The following is a 20349-nucleotide window of genomic DNA, read 5'->3' on the forward strand; positions in this document are numbered from 1 at the left end:
TCATCCAATTGCATCTCCACAGTGTCATTTGTCAGGTTCGTTTATCTCTTGTATTTCCTGTAAACTCGAATTTATATCTCGAAGTTTGATTAGATTTGTGTTTGATTTTGTTTTCTCTTGGCAAGACTCCCGAGTTGCCAGTTTTGTGTACTTCCTCTTGCTTCACCTCAGGAGACATACAATGTCTGGTTGTCCTTCTTTTAAGATTAATCAGTGTGTTACAGTGCTGTCAGCTTCATATGACAGTTATACATTTTCCTATTGGCTTTTTGCGTAATAATTTTAACAGCCATTGATGATCATTGCCTACATTTATTATTTCATTGGCATTGCAAAACGATAGTATTCTGTCACTCCTTCATTGATTAGTTTCTCGGAAAAAAGAACTTCCTCATTAAATACTTGATTACTGAATTGAAAGATAATTCTTCAAGAAAAGCAAGCAATATGTTTTATTTTTTTCCTTTGTTTCCAGTTTTCAGAAAAACAAGTTGGTTCTTCAGCATCCTCCAAAAGTGGTCAAAAGGTTGGGATGCTTTTTTCAATTCTCTTTTGAACTCATTGTTTTAACATTTTTGCTGTTGTTCTTCAATTCATGGCAATTATTATTCCTTTTGATACTCAAATTGTTCCATCTTTGGCAAGTGGGAACTCCTTGAATTTGGCTCCTATGAAGTGAACTTTTTAAAACCAAAACAAACAAAGGGACTATTTGTTTTTGTTTATGTTTTCCTTAAAGTGAGAAAAAAATATTGAGCCTCCTAAGTTTGCATTTAAAAGTTGGCAAAGATGAGTCTCAGTTAGTGGGTTTGATGGCTCTATGAGAAAGAGAATAAAATTACTTACGATGACACTCCATGTAGACTGAGCAAATGAAAAACTCCTAAGTATTGCAACAGCTACTGATGATATTTTGTTTTCCCGGATGAGAACACTTTGTGAAGTCTGTAAATCTTTTCATCTGAACCAAGCAGGTGTAAAATGTACTTTTCTCAGAGGAGTTTGTAGTCTAGTTTGAGAAGATAGCACTGTATTATCTAGGTTTGCTGGTAGTGACAGAAACCTCAAAATAACTGAGACTTAGAAAATAGATATTAAAAAATGTAATCCAGGGCTGGCATGGAAGATCCATGGTCACCAGGGTCCCAGGCTCTTTCTATCTTATACTCCATTGTCCTCAACATTCAATTTCCACCTCATGATACTAGATAGCTGCTTCAGCTCCAACTGTTACCTCAATATTCTAGTCAGAAGGCAGGAGGAAAAGGGAAAGAAAAGGGGATGACAGATCCCACTAAGGAAATTTCCTAGAAGTTGTGCACACGACTTCTGCTACATTCAGTTGACCAGAAGACAGTCATACAGCTACACCTAGCTACAAGGGAGGCTAAAATTTGTAGTCTTTATTCTTGCTGGCCAGATGCCCAGATAACTGTCAGGGATTCAGTTACTCTAGTAAGAAGGAGAGAGTAGCTATTTGGGAATAGTAGCAATCCCTACCTCAAGCCCATACTCAGAAAAAAAAAATACTATCTTGTTTGGGCAGTGTATTTCCACACATATGTCTTAAGAATCTCAGAATGGGGGAGGTAATTTAAAATATATCAGTACCGTACCCTCCTGGGTGTCTTGATTATGCTGGGGCATCCAGTATATGAAATAAAATTAGGCTGTTGTCTGGTAATTTACATTTAAAAATAAATATTGGAGAATTTCACTCCTATACAGCAATAATTATTGTTTCATTTATTATTTATCCCTACCCACTACATGCAATATCTGCTTACACTAAAATCTCTTGATTATTAACATAGTAGAGGTAACTGTCACACATTATACTTCAACTATGTACTAACTCTAAGGTAACATGTATGACTAGCACCTACCATTCATAAGATGTATGGGATTCAGTCCTCCAAAGGACCCTCACAAGGAAGCTAAGGATCAGAGAAGTCATGGCTTGCTCAAAGAGAAACAGCTTAGTAAGTGACAGAGCTGGGAATCCAACACAAGTTTGTCTGTTTTCAAAGCCCACATATACTTTGTTTATTATGCCATTCTGAAGGATTCACTTATTTTTCACTCTTCCACAAAACGTCAGGACAGAAAGGCAGTCATCTATATGTAGCATTGAGAAATTTCTATGGGCTTTAATTTAAATCTTAAAAACTAATAAACTTCAGCAACATATTTCTTCACTTTAATGTGTGAGGGTTTTGTGCTCATTACCTCTTTTAATTGTCCAACCCAATTTGGTGATGATCCATTCAACAAATTTTTCTTGAACATCTGTTTTATGTGTCAGGCACTGTGATGGTTGCTGAGTATATCATGGTAAGCAAAACCACACATTGTCCTTACTCCTTGTGCTACATGTTTTAACTGCTGGATGGATTAAACCAGGAACTATAAAGATTAAACTGTAATCCTTACCACAATTTTGAGTTTACAGTTTTTCAAATATCATTTCAAGCCATTAGCAAAGGCTGTATGTATTTTTTACATATGCCTCCTCGTTTTGTGAATTTTGAAAGGATGTGGTTTCGGCCTTTGACATCAGAGGAGAAGCTCAGCTATGTTGGCTGAACGTTGATAGAAAGATAACGTTGAAGGCAAGTTGCCCTTGAGCAGCTCTCTGAAGATCAACTGCCTCCACATTGCATTCTTTGCCCCAAAACTCTTTCCTTTGGTTGTGCTAAGAGGTGATGCCCAAGGTGCACCACCTTTCAAGAACTGGATCATGAACAACTTTATCCTCCTGGAAGAACAGCTCATCAAGAAATCCCAACAAAAGAGAAGAACTTCTCCCTCGAACTTTAAAGTCCGCTTCTTTGTGTTAACCAAAGCCAGCCTGGCATACTTTGAAGATCGTCATGGGGTATGTGAGCAGTTTCATTTGTCTTTTTTCGCATAGCATTTTATGTTTGGACTGGGCTAATGCAAAAGTATATACATAGCATAAAATAGAACACAGGAAACACAAACATGCTTATTGTAACAACATAAAAAGTACAGTAAAAGTAATCAGAGGAGAATGCAGAGAGCAGTCAAGAGGTGAAATGGTGGTGCTAGGTGATTTCAGTTCTAAAAACTGTAAATTTAACATTCATCAGCTTTTTCCCCCTGCAAGGTTATGTTTGGTTTTTAAATTATGAATAACATTTTAGGTAGCAAGTATTATGATTCGATAAAACTTGAACTTTCTATGAAACATACTAAATTTAATGAAACATACTAAATTTAATGAAACATAGATTAATACAACACTAGCATTCAATGGGATGATCTACCCCAGCTTTCTTATTTTTTAGTGGAAGAAACTGGTGTTTAGAATGGTTAAGTTTTGGATTCGGTGTTAACGTTTTCATGAATGACTCTGTTTGTCTCAATACTCGTCGCTTGCCTGATCTTGAAATAAGATTTCCCAGGCATTTAATTATCTAAAAGTTGTAAGGCACAATGGCAAACCTCTTCATCTCTTGATAGACTTCTTAGGACACCAGGGTTATTAAGAACAAAGTTTCTGCAGTGCAGACCAGCGGTTCTTACCCAGAAGGAGTATGGCTGCTTTGCTAGGTCAGTCTATCTCTTTATCTAAAAATAGTCTCGTGCTTCTTAACATCACTAATAACAAAAGCAACAGGAATAATCCTAATAATGTAGTTTGGTAGAAAAAGCATTGGACAAAGGGTCAGGAGACCAAACTCTACTTCTCAGTAGGTGATCCAGTCTGGGCAAATATCTACCTCCTATTTCAGGTTCTTTCTTCATAAAATGAAAAAACTGGAAATAACAACCTTCAAGATCCCTTTCTTCTTCAAAACTTCTTTGCTTTATGCAGTGGCTCTTGTTTAGCCCTATGCTGCAATTTTTCAAAGCATGTTTGATTTCTTACTGTATGGTTATATTATTTTTACATCATTAGTGGGGTAGGACAAGGATTATCACTTATATTTTACTGAAGGGAAAATAATATTAGGTGCCTGATGGTCACTTAGAAACAAAAGTGCTCCAATTCTTTGTTGGAGTCTGACTTAGTAGGTGGTGGCATGAGTTTGGGATTCTTTGGCGTGCCAGGGTTTAAAGCACTTCATGAGATGGAGCTCCAGAGGAGGTCAGGCTGGGTATAGAGCCTATGGATGCCTCACTTTTTAAAGTTGCAGGTGTTGCATGTCTTTTGTGAATTACAAAAATACAGAAAACAAAAAAGTTGCAGGCGAAATAGCTCTGCCTCTTTAGAAGTGAAAAGAATTGCTTGTCTTATTATCAGACTCTTACCGATAACAATTTGCCAGTCAATCAGAAAACACATGGAATTACGTGCAAGTCCTCTTTGCTAGGTGGCCAGGAGCCCAGTTTGTGAACTTGGGGGATTTATCATGTAGAGCTAATAAATTGCATGGCATTACTCAATGCTTTTTTGTGAATGGAACATTTAAAGTTTTTGTTTCATATTGAAAGAACAGTCATGTACCTTTAAATATTTTTTCAAAGTCCATTTTGCAGTTTTCACCAGTTCGTTTTTCTGATTCAACATAGTATCATCTCATTTAGTTAGTATTAATAATTGCTTAGCCCAACTGCTATTTGTGAACTGATTGTGAATTCAGCTCAATATTATTTGCAAATAATCACAAAACCAGATGGCCTTAATTCAGAATATTATTGGTCATAATTTGCATGTAGACAAGGTTGTAAAATCACCCTACTTCTTTATCTGAGCATTATGGAAAATTTCAAGACAATTACTTCATTCTGGGGAGCCCTAGGCTACAGTTTCTAATTCTTCCATGTGAGATATAGAGAATACATGTCCAAACATCAAATTTCTTGTTTTCTAATGCCTTTTTTACTCTTATAAATAACATTTTAAAAGTATTTCTTTAATTATTTAATTATTATAGAAGTTTATTAATTAGAAATTTATCCAAGTTCCCTGAGAAAGGTAATATATGTGAGTTATTATTGTTCATGTCTTAGGTATACTACATGGTTTCAGGCCACCAATTTGCACACAAGGCTGCATTAATATTACTCATAAGTAAATAACATTACACTTATGGGAAGAACATTTTCATTTTTAAATTAAAGGCTTCATTTTCAATCTGTAAAATGGGTGTGATAATAGTACCCATTTCATAGGAAGATGGCAAAGACTCAGAGGTATAATGTCTTTAGGCTGAACTTTTTGAAATTATTTGGCAGATCGAATATCAGATATTAGAAGTTTCAAACAATTCAACTTAATATATTAGGTACTTAGCATAGGCCCTGTCATCTGGTAAGCATCTAGTAAAAATTAACCATTATTTGTATCCCTTTCATGTCTCTACAGAAGCTAGCAGGCTGTCATAACAATTCATTTTCAAATTATGGGAGATATTCAAGGATTCTTCAAAGTCAAGCTAAGATCAGGGTCCTGGATTCCTTCTATTCTGTGGCTAAATATAAGTTTTGTGGGGTAGATATACACGCATTATGAGCTGTTTGGCCAGTTATTGCCCCTCTTAGGGTGTCGGGTGTCAGAGCTTCTTTTTCTCTTTTCTCATGTGTAAAATTATGATTCTTGCAGTTCTCATATTCTATGAATTTATAACACCATATGAAAAATAACCCTTCTACATACTCAAGAACACATTCTGTAATTCTAGAAATCAAGTATGTTTATTCTAACCTAAAAAATCATGCCTATTGTCATTATAATACTAATTGATTGAGGTTTTACTTTAACATGGACTTAGTTCTGGTGTTCGATGCCTGTTTTTCCTGTTGAGATGTGCAAGTGTTTTCAGAGGGGCCAAGAAGCGCCTTCATCTTGCTGGAGCCGTGGGCCAGAGAGAAGCATAGATTTGGCAGGTGGTAGCTTGCAGACAGACATGATTTCAGAGGCTCTCCTGTGCCTGTCAATTTTTTTCCAAGTTGTCCCTGATGCCTGAAATTCTATGACAGAGGACAATGAGAGATAAGGGCACATGGATGTGCTGGTAAATGCTTAGGAATCCGAGTACGGGGCTTGTTGGAGAGCCCTGATTCATAGTGTTTGCCAATTCCTTTGGTGTAAATATTCCCATCATGGCCCATTTTAAACTATCAATGTGATGTCTGCTGGCTCACAGATTCCTGAAAACTTAACAATTAGCTACCTCGGGCCAGTACAAGCCGAGTCCAGCACACCGTTGGCAAGCCTAAGTACAAATGATCCTTGGAGAGGTAGCCACCAACTAAACAGCATACTTATTTGCACGTGACTGATATCGGATCCTTTTCAGTGGTAAAGGGAAAGTGGAGAGCCTCAGGCACTTTGAGTAAGCACAGGATGGAAGAGGCAGCCTAGATGGGAATAAAGCATCATAGATTGGTGTGGCTCATGTGGCCACTTTCTAGATGTGGGATCTCAGACCAGACATTTGACCTCTTTCTGCCTGTGTCCTATTTGTAAAGTAAGGACCCCAACACTACCTACTTCAAGTGATGTTGAGTATTTCATGAGAAAAGTGTGTTATAAGCTTTTTACCAATTGCTACATGGTAAGGTGATTATTACTCACAATTTTGCCCAAGCACCACCTTGATCTTCTGAAAGCCCCTCTGGAGAACTGGAAAGGTTCTCCTATTTTGATGACTCTTTGCCCCTTAGGGATCAAGTGTGCTGTGCTCCTTATGATGTGGGAGGCATTATCATTTACATGGAACAAGAGAAACAGTCAAGATCACCATTGCAGTAAGCATCTGGGTGAGGGTCTCCACTCCTCACGGCCTTTTCCCTTTAGCCTACAGTCTTATCTAGCAACAGAACCATCTCCTGCTTGCAGCAAGCATCCTTTCTAAATTAAAGATGGTAGGTGGGGAGATGGTCCCCTTTCCTTGCTTTTGAAAGCATTACTGCTAGTGATCACAAACACTGCTTCTGGAATCAGACAGATCTGGGTCAAAGACTAGCTCACATTTGATCTGTGTGATTTTGTGTAAATTATATAATGCTGTGCAATTCTCTAAAAAACTACCTTTTTTTGTTTTTTAGACAGAGTCTTGCTGTGTCACCCAGGCTGGAGCACAGTGGTGCCACCTCGGTTCACTGCAACCTCTGCCTCCCAGGTTCAAGTGATTCTTCTGCCTCAGCCTCTTGACTAGCTGGGACTACGGGTGCGTGCCATCATTCTTAGCTAATTTTTGTATTTTTTTTAGTAGAGACGGGGTTTCACCATATTGGCCAGGCTGGTCTCGAACTCCTGATCTCATGGTCTGCCCACCTCGGCCTCCCAAAGTGCTGGGATTACAGATGTGAGCCATCGCGCCTGGCCTATGTTTTTAAAATAATTAAGCAAGGCCAGACACAGAGACTCATGCCTGTAATCCCAACACTTTGGGAGGCCGAGGTGGGCAGATCACTTGAGCCCAGGAATTTGAGACCAGCCTGGGCAACATGGTGAGACTCCGTCTCTACAAAAAAAAAAAAAAAGCCAGATGTGGTGCTGCATGCCTGTAGTCCCAGTTACGCAGGAGGGTGAGGTGGGAGGATCCCTTGAGCCCAGGAGGTTGAGGCTGCAGTGAGCTGTGATCACGCCACTGTAATCCAGCCTGGGCAACAGGCTGAGACCTGGTCTCAAAAATAAAATAAAATAATTAAACATTCTTTCATGATCTTATTTCCTTTTAATAAGATGGAGGTCACCTTTATTCTAATAAGATAGTAACTAACATTTACTGAGCACTTACTACATGTCCAACACTGTGCAAAAATGTGAATTATTTCACCTAACCATTATAACCACTCTGTAAGTTAGGAACTGTTATTACCCCAATTTGTAGGTCAAGAAATTGAGACAAAGAGGGTTTAAACAACTTGCCTGATGTCCCACGTCTCTAGAGTCTACATTACTCTCTGATAAATAGTACTTATTACCATAGTTGTTACTCATAGGTAATCAGGGATTCCATTGGGTTATTACACAGTATGCAATACATTCTTGCTCTGAAGTCCCCAATGTAAAGGACAGTCCTGAAAATTGGTACCCCCTGCCAAATGGGTCTTCTGCAATGAAATATTTTAGGACCTCTATGTTTTCCACAAATGCCCCAGGACAAATCTTTGTCTTTATTCACTTCAAGAAGCCCCGCTATGTGTCTTAAAAAAAAAAAAAAGAGAGAGAGAGAGGCCGGGCACGATGGCCCATGCTTGTAATTCCAGCACTTTGGGAGGCTGGGGCGGGTGGATCACCTGAGGGCAGGAGTTCACGAGCAGCCTGGCTAATATGGTAAAACCCCATTTCTACTAAAAACACAAAAAGTTAGCCGGGCATGGTGGCAGGTGCCTGTAATCCCAGCTACTCAGGAGGCTGAAGCAGGAGAATTGCTTGAACCCAGGAGGCAGAGGTTGCAGAGAGCCAAGATTGTGCGATTGCACTCCAGCCTGGGCAACAAGAGTGAAACTCCGTCTCAAAAAAAGAGAGAGAGAGAGAGAAAGCCTTGGCAAGCTTTGCCTCCTAAAGTTCCCCTAGAATCTCCCCAGATTCCCACAGGATATCTCTCACCTGGGACAGTCAGGATATCTCTCACCTGGGACTGCTACCACCTCTCATGGTCTCCCTGCACCCGCTTCACCCCTGCCTGCCACTTCATCCTCCACATGGCAACCAGCACCAGCTTTTCACATGTGACTGTAGTCAAGTCCTGATGACCTTCATCAGACGCTGATGTGTCCCTCCAGCGGCTCTCCCCATTGCCCTAAGGATGGACACCAGCAGAATCTACCACATGGTTTCGTCTGTCTCAGCTCATGTCTCACTTTCCCTCATGTCTGGAATCCAACCACACCAGGTTTTCTTCAATGTTAAAGCCTCCGTTTTAAGTGTCACTTACTTGGGAAAGCCTTCCTTGATGTCCCTAGACTAAGTCATGTCCTCCTGTCCTGTTCTACCACAGCACCAGGTGTCCTTTCTTCACAGCACATGCTGAAGTTGTAACTACTCATTTGTTAATGTGATGATGTATTAATGTCATTTACCCACCTCACCCTCCATTGAACTATCAGTTTTATGAGAGCAGGCACCCAAGTTGATAAAGATGGCCTTGCCAGTGTCTACAAGAGTGTCTGGCACACACTATTCACTCATGCATCATTTGTGGAAGGAATAAAAGGAGAAAGGGAGAAAAGAAAGGAGGGAGTAAGGACATAAGGTATGGATTCAGCTGGAGAGGTTAGAGACACAAACGAAGCTCAAATAGAGAAGGTTCAATACCCAAATAATAGAGACCAAGGCAAGTGACATAGGACTTCAAAAGGGAGATTACTGGGTGTAGAAACAAGTAACAAAGACTCCCTGGAGGCAGTAGTGTGTGGCCTATCCTTGGACAAGGAAGAGGAAGATTCAGATATTCAGGTGGTTGGAATTTCAAGTGCTGGGTCAGAAAGGCACATGTAGGAACTAGCAGGAGGGCCGGGTCCCAGCCCTCAACTCTTTTTAGGAGAATTAAGCAACTCTTTTCTCCTTTTTCCTCTGCCTGTCTTACCCCTCCTTCCTTGCCTTTTACAGCTAAAGCCTCTGTAGATAATATTCTTTTTTTTTTTTCTTGACCCAGAGCCTTGCTCTGTTGCCCAGGCTGGGGTACAGTGGTGTGATCACAGCTCACTGTAGCCTCAGCTTCCCAGGCTCAAGTGATCCTTCTGCCTCAGCCTCCTGAGTTTCTGGGACTAGAGGCATGCACCATCATGCTTGGCTATTTAAAAAAAAAAAATTTATAGAGACAGGGTCTCACTATATTGCCCAGGCTGTTCTCAAATTCCTGGGCTCAAGCAATCCTCCTGCCTCAGCCTCCAAAAGTGCTGGGATTACAGGCATGAGCCACCATGCCTCGCCATGCAGATAATATTCTTAAAACTACCCAGGCATTTTTACTTGTGACATTGAGCAGTCATGGGCTCTCTTCTCTTCATTCCCATGTCATTCAGTTGCCTTCCAGCTGGGCTTCTGCTGGCATTTGAAGTTCTTTACAGTCTGTTATCCGCACAACACCTAGAATGAACCTTAAAATTTTAAATCAGATACTACTTTCTACCTTAAAACCCTCCATGGCTATTTAGGGTATTTAAATAAATTCTCAACTATGCCCTTCAAGACCCTTCATCCTGTGGTCCAAGCCTGCCTTCTTTATTTCACTTCACACCACACTCCCTTTATGTGCTTCTGTCACATCTGCCTTCTTCCTGAACCATAAGCACTCCAAGCTCAAGGTCTCAGCAGGGCCTTTGTACAGGGCCAGGACTAGGGTGAGACAAGTGAGACACACACATAAAATGGCACTCATTCTCAGGATGCAGGATCTTTGCATTAGCTGTTTCCACTGTCTCAAACACCCCAGATTTTTGCAGGAGGGTTTGTTTGTTTGCTTGTTTGTCTGAAACATGGTCTTGCTCTGTTACCCAGGCTAGAATGCAGTGGCGGAATCTTGGGTCACTGCAACCTCTGCCTTTCAGACTCAAGTGATCCTCCCGACTAGCTGGGACTACAGAAGTGCATCACCACGCCTGGCTAATTCTGTTGTTGATTTATTTCCCACCTCTTCAAAGCACATAGATACCTTAGTATCTGCATTTATTTGTTAGGTTTATGGATCTGCTTCCCTGTTTAATTTCTGTCTGTCCATCTAATGGAAGGGCAGTTCCATGAAAGCAGAGATCTTGACTGTCTTCTTCATCACAGTATCACCATCATCTAAAACAGTTCTGGGCACTGGTTAGTTGTAGTAGGTGGTCAGTAAATATCCGGGAAATGAATGAAGGTCACATAACTCATGTTGCATTCAGAAAAGCATCTGAAAGCTAAAAATGTGGGCCTTGTCTAGCCACACAGAGACAAGGAAGGGCCCAAGCAAAGTACTTTGCAACTGAGACATGCACAGTTTGCATCTGTTTTAATGGAGTGTCATCATGAATTGATCTTTGCCTGTGTAATGTGAGGTTAATGTTTTATGGAGATAACCGTTGTATTGATATTTTCTTTTCTCACAATAAAATTAGATTTGATTCCTACTGTTCAGGGACTGGTACACCCATTCATCAGTTTCTGCAGTAGAAATAGCCCACAGAGAAATACTGTAAACATGAGAGTTTAGATTCTGACTCAGTCTGAAAGAAAGCAGAAGAGCTCAGTTTCAGGCTGGGCACAGTGGCTTATGCCTGTAATCCTCGCACTTTGGGAGGCCAAGGCGGGCGGATTACCTGAACTCAGGAGTTCGAGACAAGCCTAGCCAACATGGCGAAACCCTATCTCTACTAAAAATACAAAAAATTAGCCAGGCGTGGTGGCATATGCCTGTAATCTCAGCTACTTGAAAGGCTGAAGCAGGAGAATTGCTTGAACCCAGGAGGCAGAGGTTGCAGTAGGCTGAGATCGCACCACTGCACTCCAGCCTGGACGACACAGCAAGGTGCTGTCTCAAAAAAGAATAAAGGAAAAGAAGAAGAGCTCAGTTTCTTGAACTACAAGCTCCATGTAAAACAAGACATGTAAATATCAAACGTGGAAATCGTGTCTACAAAAAACTATTTTAAAGCTCTTCGCAAATGTTCATGGACCAAATAGTAAATCCTCATTCCACCCTCATTTTCTTAACCAACTAATAATACATTCCTCCCATTCATCAGTGAATTATGAGGCCTACTGGAAAAAGTAGACCTTCCAGGACATAATTTTCATCCAGAGGTCAGTTTGGGTTTGGCTTCATGACACTCAGAGGCCTCACTAAAAGTGATCCTAAGGAGAAAACAGGTCTGTAATGCCTTCCCATGCATATAAAAGTCCCCTTTTGGATCAACAGTCTTCTCAGTTCCTTGAAATTCAGTAAAAGTTTTCTGTATTTTAATAAAATAAGAGCTAGATACAGGTTCTTATGTCTTATGTTGCCATATAATTCCTATTAACCTAAAGTTATTTGTAAGTAGGCTTCTCATTATATTTTTCCTTTTCTGATATTTAAAAAGTCACAGAAATTATAACTGTTTGTTATAAAAATTCAACTATAGGGATTCTTCCCCCCAAACTTCATATATTGTGCCATATCTTTATTATGATTATTATTGGTTTGTTTGTTTTTATTGACTCTGTATCAAGGAAACGTTTCTGTGTTGGTACATTTCAATTTATTCATTTGTTCAGCAAACATTTTGTAAATAGCTGCTCTGTGCCAGGCACCACCCTAGATGTGAGGAACGCAGTGGTAAGTAATGGAGGCAGGTGTCTTAGGTTGGTGCACAAGTAATTGAGGTTTTTAATTGAGGTCAATTACTTGTGCACCACCCTAATAGCTTGCATTCTAGGGGATGGGACAGACAGCAAGCAAGTGTATAACTGCATAGGGCAGATAGAGAATGTGGTAGGTTCTATGGCAAGACCAGGCAGCCACTCTGGCTGAACTGGGAGGTGGGGTGGTCAGAGAAGGAATTTATAGCTAAACTGAAGTTTGAGGAAATAACTAGTTAAATGAAGAAATGGGAAAGAGCATTCTGGGCAGGGTACGGCAAGTACAAAGACCCTGAGGAAGGAAAAAGCTTGGCTTGTGTGAGGAACAGAGATTTGAACATGCAGAGTTCAAGAGAGGGGCACAAGACGAGGGGCAGAAGCCAAACTCTGCAGGCCCTTGTGGATCATGGCAAGGAGTTTGGATTTGATTCCAACTCCCATGAAAAGTTTCCAAGGTTGAAGCAGTGGGTGTGAGTCCCTCCATCTAGAAGTGAACTGACAGCTATGGGGTCAGCAGATTATACAATGGCCAAGAATAGAAGCCAGGAAGCCGGGTACAGTCTCCTGCAGTGGTCTCCTGGGCCATTGTGTAGTGTCCCATCCTACGAGTTGTTCTTCAGTTGTCTTATGTTTTTTTATTTATTTCTTTATTTTATTTTTTTATTTTTGAGACGGAGTCTCACTCTGTCACCCAGGCTGGAGTGCAGTGGCACAGTCTCGGCTCACTGCAACCTCCGCAGTGGTCTTATGTTTTAACTTTTTTGTGGCATCCTTCTTCCTGGGGGTACTTTGTCCAGAATCATCTCACTCCATGTTTTGATGGGAAAGTGCCTGGTGTATAACCTGCGTCAGGATCAACACTGAGCTCAGATAGACAGTAGCAGCAAAGACTGAAACCAAATTAGAATTGAGTTAAATCAGCTTTGATTAATCTCAAGACAGAGCAAGGAATATTCTGATCCTCATATTGTCAAAAAAAATTAATGAACCAAGTACATTCAGAATGTTTTCTATAATTCAGTCTGAAGACATCAATTTACTATCTGTGTCAGCACTGGTCTTTTCCCTCATGCAGACGTATCTTTTGCAGAGTTATAATCATAATGCATGACAATTTTATATTCTACTTTTCTATCTATTCTTTCATATAAATGTATTTCCATATATCTACAATGCCTCCAAAGTAATCATTTTTTATATATATGATTTTTTAATGGTTGAGTCAGTTCATGGCAAGAACATGCTTATCTATTTTATATACGTGGAGGAATAGGTGAACTTATCTGTTAGCTATGGTTCAACATTCAGGTTGTTTCCAGGTATAATGAAAACACCAAAAAAAAGCAGTACACATAATATAGGGCTGTCTCATTTTTAAAATCAGCTTCTTAGGATAGAGTGCCCCAAATAGGATAATTGTGTCACAGGGTAAGAACATTTTCTGGTCTTGATCATTTGTTGCTACATCATCTTCCAAAGAGATTGAAGAAGCAGTGCGTGGGCCACCAAAAGCGGCACCATGTTTGTTTTCAGAACCATTAGAGAAGATTATGTTTCTAAAAAGGAACTAATAGAAACAAAAGAATCTCACTGATGTGTTTTTCAAGTACTCCATTTTGAATGTTTTAGTGAGAGAGAGGGGAAAATATGTGATCTTTTATACATAGGTGAGATGGTTTGATTTAAAGTCAGTGTCACATGTATGTAGATGAACCCACCACCTGCATAGTTGGATTTAAGGGGTGCCAAAAGGTCTCCTACTCTGCAAAACCTGAATCCCCGAACTGACTGTCACAGAGTAAGGGTGGTCTGAAAGGTTCCCATGAATGAGCTCTTTGGGTTAGGTCATGAAACACCTTATCAAGGAGCAAATGAAATACAAGAAGGTGTCACAGGAGCCACTTTTGACTGTTCCATAGAAGTTAGTTTTAGTTTTAGACAGGGCCTATGACACTGAAATTCTCAGGCTGTAATTCCAGAAAAGCAGATGAGGTGAGCAAGGAACAACAGGGCAGCCTAATAGAAAAGAGATTTGGATCCGGGTCACCGGGCTAATTCTTTACTCTCTCTGGGATTTAGCTTTCTTGTCCATAAAATCAAAGGATTCAGCTGATCAATGCTTTTTCAAAATTTAAAAAACATTTTAATATAAAATTATACAAGTCATCACCATCCCCACATATAAAACAGAGAGAAGTGGAAGTTCTCTGCTTGAAGCAGGGCAGGGAAACTGCCCAGAACCCTATGCCCCTTGGCCTGTCCCTTACTTTCAGGGATGAACAAGTTATCTTCCAACTCTGTGACCCGTCCCCCCGGGGTGTAAATTGAATAGTAGAAATGAAAAGACAAAGCCAGTTTAGAAAGTCACCTTGAAACCTCATTGTCCTCATCTCTCACGTTATAAAGTTGGACTGAATGATTTCTAAAGACTCTTGCAGTTCAAAAACATGGAAACTTGGCTCACATTTGTAATACCAACACTTTGAGAGGTTGGCGTTACAGGATTTCTTGAGGGCACGAGTTTGAGACCAGCCTGGGTAACATAGTGAGATCCCATCTCCACAAAAACAAAAAATAAAAAAATTAGCTGGGCATGGTTGTGCACACCTATAGTCCAGCTATTTGGGAAGCTGAGGGACGAGGATTGCTTAAGCCCAGGAGTTCAAGGTTGCAGTGAGCTATGATTGCACCACTGCACTCCAGCCTGGGCTACAGAGCGAGACCCTATCTCTCTTTGTTTTTAAGTGGAAATTGTGTATCTCTGCCAATTATATCAGGAATTCACAAAAAGTGATGGAGATTAGCCAAACATGGAAATCTTTCCAGGAAGTAATACCTTTAGGGTGATTAATAACTGTGTGTCTCATAAGAAAGCATGTTGTCAAAATACAAGCATGACCCCAAGAACGCACCCTAAAAATGAAGTCAGACATTTCATGTGTAACCAATATAAAATCTGAAATAATAACAGCCAATATTTAATGAGTTCTCGCTGTGTTTCATAGCATCAAGGTTAAGTGTTTTATATGTCTTATATCATAAATATTCACAATAACCACATTCATTATGTTATCCTATTGTTATCCCCATGTAATTTATGAGAAGGCTGAGGTTTAAAGAAACTAAGTATCTCTATCTAGGTTACACATATAGGACAAATATTAAAAGTTGGATTAAATGTTCTTCGATGGACATTTTCAGATCTAAGCTTGTTTGGGTCTGATAAGTTTTTTAATAGAAGCTGAAAAGGCAGAGTTGGGGCAAGGATTTCTTGGTGAGTTTCTAACGTAATCCAATAGAGGTGTTGAGTCGGGACCAGCAGGCTTGCTCCAGATTGCCCAGCAGACTTACCCGAAAGACAGCAGAAACATCATCAACAGCAACAATTTTTTTTTAAAAAACCACAATAGTTAGCATCACTACAAGAAGAGGACTGAACACTTTGTTAAGTATTTTCTCATTTCCTCCTTACAATTCTTTGAACAAGATAAAAGTAAAATTTTGTTTTGGTGAGGAAGCAATGGAGCTATGAGGACGGTAAGTAATTTGCCCAAGGAAGCAAAGTGAAAAGTGTAAAGGCAACAGCATGCCTTAGGACATAAGGATTCCCTATACTTTGCTCCTACATACATTAGTGTGACCTGTCCTGATATCTCTGTGGTTACCCAAGTAGAATTACATTTTGCAAGAAGGTAATTCTACTTACCTTCACGATTGCGAGCATCTCAGCCAGTTTCTCGCTGCGAGTTTGTGAATTCGCCAGTCTTTGGTGACTTTGCAGAGTGTGTTTCCATTCACCTGAACTCTATGGGCTGACAAACATGAGTTCCTGGGCTTGTAAACCTGAGGATCTGTTCCTGGGGTGGCCTCTGACAAGGAAAGATGCTGTATCTGCCTCAGCACTATTTAGTTTTCCAGATTAACAACTAATAGCAGCATTAACCACTTATTGAGCCTTTTCTGGGAATAACATTCTGGGAAAGCTATATCCAAAGTGGTAATACAAGGAGTACCAGGAGGAAGCATTAGCCTAGCGAAGTGACCCAGAAAGGGAGTTTGAGGGAGCTAATACCAAACCTCACCCTTTTCCACAATCCATGCTGAGGCCATTTCCATGACAATGATCCAATTTGGTGTTTCCCAAAGTGGGGTACTATCAGGAGCACACAAGATGGCACATGGACAAATCTGGTTTTAACATGTCTTTAATAGTTTTGTATCTACTATAATTTATGTTAGAAATAAGTGTTTTAAAATTTATGGTGGTGATTTAAAGTTTCCTCCTAGAATAAATTTGTTTATGTGGAAAAAATAAGTCAATTGAAAGAATACTATTGAGCAGACAATACTATTTGAGGGAACTAGGGTATGGTAGAAATTGCCAAGCTAAGTTGGAAACTGAAGTCTGGGAGCACTGAATCCTTGGGATAACAACATGAATCATAATTCATTATAATTTGCTTTTAAGTAGTTCCAAGAGTGAAATGTATTTACCTCCACTGGACATTTGGAGACGCAGAGGTGATCCACAGAGTCCAGGGCACTTGAAGATATTGGGTTGCTGCAAAAGTAATTGTGGTTTTTGCCATTAATAGATATAAGCACAGAGGAGCAGGGAAGATGGTCAAAAGAGATCCCAGGCCCCCACGTTCTGCCAGAGCACAGCGAGCAAATGAGCCTCCTGCCACAAACTGAACCCACATTTCTCTCAATCCAAGAAAAAGCTGTTCTAATTCCAAACAAGCTCATTGTAAACCTCAATAACATGAAGTTAGTATTGTTCACATTGCTTTCCAACTGTGTTTCAGATTGATATAACTGGTTCCTAACACATAATTAACTGCTGTTGGAATGAATCCTTGTCCCCTTGCCTCCGTGCCTGCTGGACTTCATATCTGTGTATTAATAGTCAGTTTTGTTTGGCGATCTTGTGAAAAATGCACACTAATTTTTAATCCTTAAAGAGATAATACATTCACATAATTTTATTTTTATTTTTTCAGATACGGCCTTTCGCCGTGTGGCACATTTCAATAATTTTAAAAAAACAGTTGCAAAATGTTATGCAGTAACAAATCTCCCATCTTTGTCCCAAGTCACATTGCTGTCCTACATCACAGCAACCATGATAGTTAATTTCTTATAAATTCTTCCAATAATACTTTATATATATACTTGTAATACTAATAAACATTCTTCTTTTCTTCCTTTTTAAATAGTAGTAACATACTCTGCACACACTTCTTAACTTTTAGTTGGTTAACAATGTATCCTGGAGATTGATCCACACTGATACACAAAGATATTCTTCATTCTGTTTATAGTTGCATAATACTTCATTGTATGCATGAAAAATTTCTTTTAATGAAGGTTGGTCTGTTTCCAGTTTTTGTTATTATGCACAATGAGAAATGAACAGCCTTGTAGATGTGTCATTTTCCATAAATACTTTTATAACAGTGGTTCTCAACCAAAGGTGATTTTGCCCACCAGGGGACATTTGACAAAACCTGGGGAAATTTTTGGTTGTTATAAGTGGGGAGGAGGGTGCCACCAACATCTAGTGGGTAGAAGCTGACGGTGCTGCTAAATATCCTACAATTCACAGGACAGACTCACAACAAAAAATTATTCAGCCCAAAATGTCAATAATGCTGAGGCTGAGAAGCTCCAGTCTGTAGAAAACATTTCTAGAAGTGGAATTGCTGAGTCAAAGGATATCTGCATCTGTTATTTTGTTGACTATGAGCAAATTACTCTCTACAGAAGTTGTACCAGTGAACATTCCCCAGGGCCACATGTGAGAAGCATGTTTTCTCAAAACCTCACAAACACCATTATCTTATGTTTTGATCTTTGCTAATCTGATAGGGGTTTAAAAAATAGTACTTAAGTATAATTTATTTGCATTTCTGTTGTTATAGTGACATTAAGCATCTTTCCATATGCTTAAATATATTCCTTTTGTTCATTTTCCTATAAGTTTATTAGTATTTTATTTAATTTGTAGGAGCTCTTTAACTACCAGCTAAACACTTTGGGCAGACTAGTTTTAACCTACATTTTCATTGTCAAGAGATTTTTATCCACCTGCCAATTTTTCTGGAAATCTTATTCCAAATCATTTCCATTAAAAGTTTTGTCACAGGGTTCACAATAATCACTTTCTGCTGCATACTTGGTTTTACTTGCTGTTCCTTCAATCAATTAACAGATATTAATTGAACATCGCCTCAGTGCAAGCAGTTATTTCCTGAAATGCAATGAAGTTTTTATGCACTTATGTATTCTGGCTACTGGTCCTTCAGTGCTTAAAAAGAAGACACAAAAAACACGTTCTTTCAAACTCATTTAACATTTCATATTTCTTATTCTGGGAGGAAGGTCTTTGAAGGAACATTCACAGCTCAGAGATACTGAGAGAAATAATACAGAGGATGCCTTGAGAATCTACTTTATGCTTGGAAAATATCACTTAGTTCTTGCTCTTAATTTCCACATAAGTCCTTTTCTCTCTGCTCCCTTTTGTAAGAAAATCTAAACACACATGTTTTCAACATGCTAGGATCATATTACCTTGATCTAGTAAGAATGGGGCTTGGACATTATTCCTGAGTTATCATTTCACTTATAAGATAAATATACCCATATAAAAGCACACTGAATTACTTTATTAGACTCTATGAAGAAAAAGGCTATCCCTCAAGAAGAACATGAGACAGACTGTCATGTACTTGAACCCCCATGGATACAGATGAGCAGGTGGCAGGTGCTCTCTAGCTGCTGCTCACTGCTAATGGGGTTATGCGGTTACAAGGGCGTGCATCATTTTGCACACCCAGCATTTGATGCATACCCCTTATTCCTCTCCCATAATCATCTAAGTTGACACTGTGATGTTTTTGAAACTTCTAACTGTATTAAAATATTATTTTCATTTCTCTGCTTTTCCTCCTGCTTCACACTCTCTGTAAAAACTTCAAATATCATAAGAATATATAACTTTGTGAAATTCTGCCACAGTGGAACCTACAACAAAGAACCAGTGTTAGCAGCTTGGAATGTTTTTCTTCTTGTATTATTTCTTTGGATATTGCATATACTAATACATAATCTCTTCTTCCAAAAATGGGATGATGCTCCATCTGTTGCTTTAAATCTGCTATTTAACACTTGGTATATACTTTTGTCCCTCTGTATAGATGAACTTTATTATCTGTTAATGGTTACAGAGTAGTCATTATGTATGATGATGAATTTAACCATACATAGATGGATGTTTAACCATAACTAATTTAACCATTTGTCTATTGATGGATATTTAAGTTTTTCCAGTTTATTTTAGTGTAATAAATAATGCTTCTGTGAAAATCCTTTTTATTACATCTTTATATATTTTGAACAAATGTTTCCATAGAATAAATCAGATTAGGGAAATGTATTTATTCATTTTAGTTAACTGTTTTTAATATTATAAAAGAAATACACATTCATGGCAAAATATTCAAAGAGTACAGAAGGATACAAGGTAAAAAGAAAAGCTCCTTGGGAGGCCAAGGCGGGTGGATTGCTTGAGACCAGGAGTTCAAGGCCAATCTGGACAACAGAGCAAGACCCTATCTCTTAAGAAAAAAAAAAAAAAGGAAAGAAAGAAAGCTCTCTTCACACTCCCTACTCCCAACCCCCAGGACCACCCACACAGGTATCTGCTCTTAATAGTTTCTTATGAGAAAACACATTTTAATAGACGATCCTAAATTGCCCTCTGAAAACTGTATGTAAGAATAATTCTTTTTCTTTTCTTTTATTTCCTTCTTTGTTCCTTTCCTTCTTTCCTTTTGAAAATTCTCAATTTTTTCATTTGGGTGGCCAGGGTGTTACTATTTTAAAATGGCAGGTTTTAAAGGAAGTGAAATTGTTTTCCTCATAGCACATCCAGCCACATGGTAACCCACAGTGCGAAATGCTGAGGTGGAGAAAGCCAGCCAACGGTGGGCCAGTGATGAGTAAGAGGTCTTATGGAAAAGAAGAGAGAAACTAAGGCAGGTGTGGGATGGATCCGTTTCCTGGCTTTAAGGTGGTCCAGGGAGCCTTGAAATTAATGGTCTTAG

The 20349-nt window shown here is 39.3% G+C and overlaps 1 protein-coding gene across 2 annotated transcripts in view; it reads left to right on the forward strand.

The window, feature by feature from the left end:
- Positions 1-20349, forward strand: part of ITK (IL2 inducible T cell kinase) — an 85746-nt gene that overhangs the window by 9043 nt on the left and 56354 nt on the right. Inside the window, exon 1 of one of the 2 annotated variants that reach the window (XM_003818979.5) lies at positions 2706-2878. The exons of the other annotated variant lie outside the window; for it this stretch is intronic. Coding sequence (XP_003819027.1) covers positions 2741-2878 — 138 coding nt within the window. The 5' untranslated portion in view covers positions 2706-2740. Of the gene's footprint in view, positions 1-2705; positions 2879-20349 lie in introns of those variants that run through there. 2 annotated transcript variants of the gene reach the window in all.

Source organism: Pan paniscus, chromosome 4 (genome assembly GCF_029289425.2).
Source record: "Pan paniscus chromosome 4, NHGRI_mPanPan1-v2.0_pri, whole genome shotgun sequence".
In the NCBI taxonomy this organism is placed as follows: domain Eukaryota; kingdom Metazoa; phylum Chordata; class Mammalia; order Primates; family Hominidae; genus Pan; species Pan paniscus.